General features: G+C 38.5%; 2 protein-coding genes across 2 annotated transcripts; one reads left to right on the top strand and one right to left on the bottom strand.

Annotated features, from left to right (window-relative positions):
• Positions 1 to 1,241: 1,241 nt before the first annotated feature.
• Positions 1,242 to 5,205, top strand: LOC105114529 (LRR receptor-like serine/threonine-protein kinase RPK2). The gene has a single exon (XM_011011092.1). It carries the CDS (start codon positions 1,474 to 1,476, stop codon positions 4,903 to 4,905), a length of 3,432 nt encoding a protein of 1,143 aa, XP_011009394.1. The 5' UTR covers positions 1,242 to 1,473; the 3' UTR covers positions 4,906 to 5,205.
• Positions 5,206 to 6,044: 839 nt separating this feature from the next.
• On the bottom strand, positions 6,045 to 8,883 carry LOC105114535 (ninja-family protein AFP3-like). Its single transcript, XM_011011103.1, has 4 exons — positions 8,604 to 8,883; positions 8,217 to 8,553; positions 6,887 to 7,018; positions 6,045 to 6,547 (listed from the first exon to the last, which is right to left on the bottom strand). Exons 1-4 carry the CDS (start codon positions 8,820 to 8,822, stop codon positions 6,132 to 6,134), a joined length of 1,104 nt encoding a protein of 367 aa, XP_011009405.1. The 5' UTR covers positions 8,823 to 8,883; the 3' UTR covers positions 6,045 to 6,131.
• Between the last annotated feature and the right edge of the window lie 418 nt (positions 8,884 to 9,301).

The raw sequence follows: 9,301 nt of genomic DNA, 5'->3' as shown, positions 1-9,301 counted from the left end.
ACCAATCGTATCTTATTAAACGACTAATCATGGTTATTGAGGACCCCATGTCCTTGAACTGAGCAAGAAAAGAGAAAGGTGGCCCCATCCTTACCTTCTGGAAGGGCACCCCACGTGGAGTCCTTTATCCTCAGCCACGTTTTCAACTGTAAGGATTATTATTATTATTATTTTCTTAGTCTTTTATGATTTCATGGTATTTCTTTTTTAATAACCCCACTAATAATACATGTATGTGAGAGCCCAGCCCAACCATAAATTGACAGGGCTGACGCATTTATTGACCGTCTGTGGACCCCATTCCTCCACCTCACGACAAACCTCCCTCCATTCCTAAGCAAAATCCAATAAAAAATGTTTTTAACAAATCAAGCAAGAAGAAAAGCCTCCATTCAGTCCTCTAATCATCTATTAATTCTTTATATGGTTCCCAAATAAATTTTTTCTTCAATTAGGTCTTCAATAAATTTCCCAAAGAAGCTCCGTTACCAATAGAATTAAAGAATCCATCAAAGTTCAGTGAGAATCTCAACCTCATGGACATCTTTTCACTGGTTTAGAATTGTTTTCAAGAATCTATTTATTTGGAGTTTATTAGGCAAAAACAATTAAAAAAAATAAGTGAAAAGTGAGATGGAGGAGCAAACTTGATAAAGATTCTATGAAATAAAGGGTTTAATTGAGAAACTAGTTTGCTAGGAAATGAAGTTGAGAATTACTTGATAATTGGGGGACTATATTGGGTTTGGCCCCAAGAAAAAGAAAAGGAAAAAAATTTATGATACAAGAAGGAAGGATATCGATCAAAACCCCTATACTGAATTTAATTAAGATTTTTTAATAAAAATTTATACTTGAATTTTTTTAAAGTGTTAAAAAATAAATTTTATTATGAAAAATATTATAGTAATTATTATATTTTAAAGTGTGTTTTGTTTGGAAAATATATTAAAATAATATTTTTAAATATTTTTAATTTAGCACATCAAAATAATAAAAAATTAAAAAAATTAATTTTAAATGAGAATTTTTTAAATTGTTTTTAAAAGTGTAGTGCTACTACAAAAACACATCGTTTTACAATTTAAAAAGAAAAAAAAATACTAAAAATATATTTTTCTAAAAATATTTGTCTATTTTTTTTTTAACAAGGTGAAGGGAATAAAAATAATATATAAAATGAAATGAATTCAATCTTCAGAAGTGGGATTAGCTTCAAATAACTGTTAAGGAAAGTGAAAAGGAAAGAAAAGAAAAACGCGTCCTCTAAAGATCACAAACACTGTTGAATCTTCTCTCTATCTTGCGCTCTCTCTCTCTCTCTCTCTCTCTCTCACTCTCAGAGTGAAAAGACCCTAAATTAGGGTTAGGGTTTTCAAAAACAGCAAAAACAAAACCCTCTCCATTCATTCACTACAACAACTGAAAGAGAGGGGTTTTCATTGTTTTAGAGACCCTTTTGAGGGTTCTGAAATGGGTTCCTCTTGTTTTCCTTCTTCAGTTATCAAGTGGCAATCTTTCACAAAACTGAAGCTTTTCTCTCTCTTCTGTGCCTTCTCTCTGTCACTAAACGGCGTCGCTTCTTTTGATTCTGACAAATCTGTGCTGTTACAGTTCAAGAACTCAGTCTCTGACCCTTCAGGGCTTCTCTCTGGCTGGAATCTGATTAACACCAACCATTGTCACTGGAACGGCGTCTCGTGTGATGCTAATTCGCGCGTTGTTTCGATTAATATCACTGGAAATGGCAACTATAGAGGTAAGGACAGTAGAAATGGAAGTGCTTTTTTGTGCTCTGGTGATTCTATTGAGCTTTCACTGTATGGGTTTGGGATTAGGAGAGATTGTAAGGGTAGTAAGGGGGTTTTAGTGGGAAAGCTGTTGCCTTTTATTGCCAAGTTAAGTGAACTTAGGGTTTTATCATTGCCCTTTAATGGCTTTCAGGGTTTGATACCTAGTGAAATATGGTGCATGGAGAAGTTAGAGGTTCTTGATCTTGAGGGTAATTTGGTGTCTGGGTCGTTGCCGGTTTCATTTTCCGGGTTAAGGAACTTGAGGGTTTTGAATTTTGGGTTTAACAGGATAGAAGGAGAGATACCGGGTTCACTTTCTTATTGTGAAGGTTTGGAGATCTTGAATTTAGCTGGAAATCGGATCAATGGGACAATTCCGGGGTTTGTTGGCAGGTTAAGGGGTGTGTATCTGTCATTGAATCAGCTTGGTGGTTCTATACCTGAGGAGTTTGGTGATAATTGTGAGAAACTTGAGCATTTGGATTTGTCTGGGAATTTTTTCGTTGGAGGGATTCCTAGTAATTTAGGGAAATGTGGGAATCTGAGGACACTGTTGTTGTATTCAAATCTGTTTGAAGAAATTATTCCACATGAACTCGGTAAGCTTGGGAAGCTAGAAGTGTTGGATGTGTCAAGGAATAGTCTTAGTGGGCCAGTGCCCCCTGAGCTTGGAAATTGCTCTGCATTGTCTGTGCTTGTGCTTTCGAATATGTTTGATCCATATCAGGATTTTAATGGTACGAGAGGGGACATTTTGTTGGATCATTCTATTTCTGTGAATGAAGATTTCAACTTTTTTCAAGGGGATATGCCTGCAGATGTGCTGACTCTTCCAAAACTGAGGATGTTGTGGGCACCAAGTGCAATGCTTGAGGGCATGTTGATGAGCAACTGGGATCCCTGTGATAGCTTGGAAATGATCAATTTGTCTCATAACTTCTTAACAGGAGAAATCCCTCATGGGATTAATCACTGCAATAAGCTGTGGTATCTGGATTTGAGCTTCAATAAGCTTAATGGGGAGCTTCTTGCAGACTTTCCAGTTCCTTGCATGACTGTTTTTGATGTTAGTGAAAACGCACTGTCAGGTTCCATCCCCAGTTTTTATAGCAGCAGTTGCCCTCGTGTTCCTTATGTGAATGATAATCCCTTGAATGCTTATGATCCATCATCTGCCTATGTGTCATTTTTTGCATATAAAGCTCAGACTGGAAGTCCTGCTATGTCACTTGGAGGAAGTGATGGAATCACATTTTTTCATAACTTTGGGAGCAATAACTTTACTGGTACTCTCCAGTCCATTCCTATCGCACCTGGAAGATCAGGAAAGCAAACTGCTTACACATTTTTGGCTGGAGATAACAAGCTCAGCGGGCCATTCCCAGGTATTCTTTTTGAGAAGTGTCATGGATTGAACACGATGATTGTTAATGTTAGTAGCAATAGAATGTCCGGTCAGATTCCGGCAAATATGGGTCCAATGTGCAGATCTCTCAAGCTTCTGGATGCATCTAAGAATCAGATTATGGGGACCATTCCCCCAAGTGTTGGTGATTTGGTTTCTCTCGTTTCTCTTGACATGAGTTGGAACCTTTTGCATGGCCCGATACCATCTAGTTTGAGCCAAATAAGGGGTTTGAAGTACCTGTCTTTGGCTGGTAATGGAATAAATGGTTCCATTCCTTCTAGCTTAGGGAAGCTGCAAACTTTAAAGGTTCTGGATCTCTCTTCGAACTTGCTTTCAGGAGAGATACCAAATGATCTTGTGAAGTTGAGAAACCTGACTGCTCTTCTTCTCAATAACAATAAACTCTCTGGGCGGATACCCTCTGGTTTAGCAAGTATGACTTTGCTCTCAATGTTTAACGTCTCCTTCAATAACTTGTCTGGGCCACTGCCATCAAGTAACAGTTTGATGCAATGTAGCAGTGTTCTTGGAAACCCATATCTACACCCTTGCCGTGTTTTCTCCCTAGCAGTGCCATCTCCGGATTCTCAAGGAAGGGCTTCTGAGGCACAAGGCTATGCTTCTCTCTCAGGTCAAACCCAGGAGAGGCAGGGTGGTGGCTTCACTTCAATTGAGATAGCATCAATAGCCTCTGCATCAGCCATTTTTGCAGTTCTCCTAGCTCTGATTTTCCTATTCATCTACACCAGAAAATGGAGTCCAAAATCCAAAATAGTGGGATCTGCCAGAAAGGAAGTAACAATCTTCACAGACATTGGGGTAACCCTGACATTTGAGAATGTGGTGCGGGCCACTGGGAGTTTCAATGCGAGCAATTGCATCGGCAATGGAGGTTTTGGGGCCACATACAAGGCAGAGATCTCTCCAGGAGTTCTGGTGGCAATTAAAAGGCTTGCAGTTGGACGGTTCCAGGGCATTCAACAGTTTCATGCAGAGATCAAAACCCTTGGAAGGCTCCACCATCCAAATCTTGTCACTTTGATTGGTTATCATGCAAGTGAAACAGAAATGTTTCTCATATATAATTATTTGCCAGGTGGTAATTTGGAAAAGTTTATTCAGGAGAGGTCCACAAGGGCAGTGGATTGGAGGATACTTCACAAAATTGCTCTGGACATAGCTCGTGCACTTGCCTACCTTCATGATCAGTGTGTACCACGTGTACTCCATCGGGATGTTAAGCCCAGCAACATTCTCTTAGATGATGATTTCAATGCCTATTTATCCGACTTTGGTTTGGCCAGGCTATTGGGAACTTCGGAAACCCATGCTACTACCGGAGTGGCTGGAACTTTTGGGTATGTTGCCCCAGAGTATGCAATGACTTGCCGTGTATCAGATAAGGCTGATGTTTATAGTTACGGGGTTGTGCTTCTTGAGTTACTTTCAGACAAGAAAGCTCTGGATCCTTCATTTTCCCCGTACGGAAATGGTTTTAACATTGTTGCTTGGGCATGCATGCTCCTTCGGCAGGGCAGAGCTAAGGAGTTCTTCACAGGAGGGTTATGGGATGCTGGGCCACATGATGATTTGGTAGAAATCTTACACCTGGCAGTTGTGTGCACGGTGGACACACTATCGACCAGGCCTACGATGAAGCAGGTTGTACGACGGTTGAAACAACTGCAACCGCCATCATGCTAGTTGCTTGATAGGGTCATGCTTGAATTAACATAGTGATTTGTAGTGGTGGGTAAGCCCATTTAATTTATGCTTTCTTGGTCCTCGTTACGGGCTGCCCATAGGAGCTAAACTTTTAGTTATTTACCCACTTGTAAATGGTATTATAGTTTTGCCCCCATTTTTCTAAGCTGTTCTCCCGCTTGGGGGTCTCATTGATGAATCTGCAAAAGAATGCAGATATTCATTTGCCACGGTGTATAAATGAATCTCAGTTTCCATTTGCTTAATAAAGCCATCGAATCGAGATATTTTCTGGGAATCTGTTCGTGCGTCTGCTAAGATCATGCCATTTTTTACAAGTAAGCTGTACAAATGGCTATTGCTCTTCAAATAAACCGAGGGATGGTCTTGGTTTAGTTGCTTGCAGGTCGCATGTGAAGTTCAATTGAACAGGACTGCGGCCATAAAGTCCTAGAGGAGCAAAAGGAGATCCTCGCCATACATTGATCAAATCATGACATGAGCTCTGCAGTGACGAGGTAGTTCTGCAAGTGGCTATCGTGGGGTTGTTTCCCTTTGCAATCATGTTTTTTGGTGGCTCCCTTTTCCTCGTCATTTCACTTCAACGATCATGATATCGAATTTTACTTCTTTCCAACTTACCTGCAACCAAATTTGGTATGTTTTAAAGAGGACAAATGCCAATTCGTGGTTTACCTACTTCGCATTCCATTTTGTTAACGTCAATCCCAGGAAGACCAACTTTTCGAGTACTTGCTGGTTTTCTGAAATCAAAACTTGGATCTCGGCTGCATTAAATTTTATTCTGCGCATCTAATTCCTGAACCAAAACGGATTAGGTTTTAGGCCCTTCAAGGTAGGTTGAAGCTTGCAAGCAGTGGAACGTGGTTTTCACTTCTCCAACCAGTTTTTAAGCATTCAGCAATAGTCCCATATTTTGTTAGTGCTCGATTGGGCTTGGACGAATTCACCTGCTTGTAAAAATTGAAAGAAATAGGCAAGCCAGCATAGACACACCCTTCATCAGCTGGCCTGCTTTACATCAGTAAAAACAATCTTGCATCCTGCTATAAGGCCGAAATAGAGCAACTGATTTAGCTTTGCAGCAACAGCCATCAGGCATGATCATTGAGAACAAATTGAAACTGAAAAGAAAACAGAAATTTCATTTGCCTTAAACCTTTTTGGTTATTTTTTCTCGCTGTCTGTTTTGCACGAGATTAACATTACAAAAAGGGGGGAGGGTTAACAACTATATGCTTTAGGGGTTGCTCTACATCACCATCACCAGCATGCTTGACAAACTCAGCAGCTGAGAGAAAGCTTCCATGGCAAATACATACAATCCTCACCTCCTCTCCTTTACGATACTGGTAGAGAAAACCTTCTATTCGTTTCCTGTTGGGACCATCTCCTTTTGTGGACACATATGGCATATCCTCCAACACATTTCTCACTGCCTCCTTAGTTCCATTCTCAGCGACTATAAGTTTGTTAGATCCGTTCTTTTCCATTGCAACTCCTGCAGGGACACCTATTTTTTCAGCTAGTGCTAATCTAAGCGCTATGATCGATTTCTGCTCACACTCTGACAAAGACTGCACACTGACAGGGCTTCTTGACTCAACACATTTGTTCATTCCTATATTGAAACAAACAGAATATAGGAATAAGAGGTTGGATTAAGGAAAATAAGTTGTTCAAATACAACCAGAAATTATGGAAAGTTAATACTCTCCACGAAGATGCTCTCTGCACTGAGATGGAGTGAGATAAACTGGAGCATAAACTATTATTGAAAGAGCGACACTATCTCATATATAGATACGCTAAAAAATAAAATAAAAAAGAGTCAGAATCTTTAGGTGTATCATACAAGGCTGGCACTCGCAGCATATGAGCTTTGCTAGCATGAGCATGTTCATCAGCATTATCTGATATTCAATGGAAACGCTCAATTTGAAAGCTAAAGAAGACTAGCCAAATGCATTCCCCCTGCATAGCTTCAAAGAGAGTTCTGCTTTAGCCTGGTGTGTCGCTACGCTGGGAGAAGTTATGCAAGCTTGCATTAAAAGGATATCTTGCCCAAGTACTTTGGGCATGAAGATCCCAGCTACAGCGGGTTTTAAGAAAAATATCATATTACCAACAAGACAACAAAACAGAAGCTCAAATAACCATGCTGAGGAACTCAAAATGAATCAGAAGCATGTGCTTTAGAGAGTCAACGATTTGTTTTTTTGTTTCCAGAAATCTAAGCAATTTAGGATTGCTGGAGTCTTTTATTTGTGCATCCGGAATAAGGTAGCCAGGAAGCTTTCGCCTTTGTAGTCGTCCAAAAATTAACACAAATGCTATGTATTGAGAGAAGCCTCAAGAGAAGATACCATATAAATTGCATACAAAATTTCAGCACATACATTTCAGGCTCACTCTGTTGTGCACTCCTTTCAGGAAATGACTTATACCACCAAAATAAATTGAGAAGTGAACAATCAGCAACATAACAAGCCAAGAAATTGGTCGTTTTACTATTACCTATGCTATCACCACAAACCAAAAGATTCCTAGTAATTCATCTTCATATTTATATCATAAAAATATGGCCAAGTGAAATTAACAAAATGGAGCTCTCATACCTTTCGCTATACTGTTTTGCACTGACCAAAGTTTGAAGACAACGAAACATAGAAACATCTTATGCATACTTGAATACGGCTGAGAAAAATGTGAAAAGAAATATTCTAAACTCAACTAAAATTGAAAATAGAAAACGGATAAGAAACACAGAAGAGCTCCATTGGAAAGGGGTTTGTAAATGCAAAGGCCTTTACGAGTTCTAACACTTCAGAACAGATTTCCCACTGCAGAACATCCCCACATCGAACAACGAAGCATTCATAGATTTCTCACGGAACTAGACAGCCAATATTAAAACATTCACAGACTACTGAACTTGGATCAAGCTTGAATGATATACAAAGAAACACATGGTCCAAAAAGCCCAGCTTGTTGCATGCTGGAAAAGCTAAGGAAAATAACCACAAAAACATATAATTTTTTTCAACAATGTAGACAAAATAATAACTAAAAAGATGCCAAATTTTTTTTTCCAATTGGTCTACTTCCATAGATTATAACCTGGCGAAAAATCGGAACAGGCCAGTATCAGGCTAAAATAGCATCCAACCATTGGCACAGCATCTTAATAACAATAATAGCAATCAAATTTCAAATAAGAATCAAAGCAACCACACATGCACCAAATGTTTTAAGGAAAGGAAAAAAATAAAAAAAAGAATGTTTGTTACCTTTAACTGGCTGGCTTTCAAATTCTGTTATCCCAGAAGATGCAGTGCCTTGTGATGTTAGTAATAATGGTGGTGGTGCTACTTCGGCTTGTGTTAACAGCCCTTCTATAGCAACACCAAACAAACCATTGAAGCTCTTAAGAAACTCTTTTTGATGGTGATTACCAGTTGTGCCTTTTTCTCTCTGTTCATCTTCCTCACCCCTATTGTTATCCTTCACTGCTTTGAAATTTTGCTTCTCTGATCTCTTCCTTTTAGCCTCCATTCTCCTAAGTGTCTGCATCTCTTCCCTCTTCCTCCACTCCTCCTCTGTCTCTGTTGGCAAAGAACAAGTCCTTAAAGATTATTACTTTCCATATTAGATACCACAAAAGAACTTCCATTGCCACTTGCATTTCCATTCTCTCTTAATGGGTTAACAAAATCTGCTGCTATAGAAGATGGTCTAGATCTAGTAATCTTCTTGGCTTTTGGGTCCACACCGAATCTGCCATTCAATGAAAGTCCAAGACTTAGCTCAACATCTTCTTCTCCGTTGAGTTTGTGATTACAATGATTCGCAGATATGAACCTTGGCAACATATCATTGGGACAATTGTTGAACATAGAGATGTTATTATGTTGCTGTTAAGTTTCAATGTTCTGAAGTTTCTCTGTTTGTGCCATTTCATATCTTGATAGAAAACTTGCAGAACAATCCAGGTTTTGAAATTTGATTAGGAACAGAAATCCCATCACCAAGAATATTGTCAAGAACCAACAACTTCAAATTCCACCATGAAGAAAAACCAAAATCCTCATTTTCTCCATTTCCTAAAAAATAAAAAAAGTTATATAAAAAACTTATTTTTAGGCTCCGCTTGTTTGCAGGAAAGTTATTTCTTTTTAAAAAATAAATTTTAAAGAAAATAAATTTCTAAAAAGTAAATTTCAAGAAAGTATTTTCTGATATTTGGTAGTGTTATGGAAAATCAACTGGAAAACATTTTCCAGTGTTTGTTTATGTTATGAAAAATGAACTGAAAAATAATTTATTAATGAATTAATTTTTTTAAAATTTTATCTAATATATATATATATATATA

This window comes from Populus euphratica, unplaced genomic scaffold, assembly GCF_000495115.2.
Source record: "Populus euphratica unplaced genomic scaffold, PopEup_1.0 scaffold543.1, whole genome shotgun sequence".
Taxonomy (NCBI): Eukaryota; Viridiplantae; Streptophyta; class Magnoliopsida; order Malpighiales; family Salicaceae; genus Populus; species Populus euphratica.
This window is presented reverse-complemented; position numbering and strand designations above follow the sequence as displayed.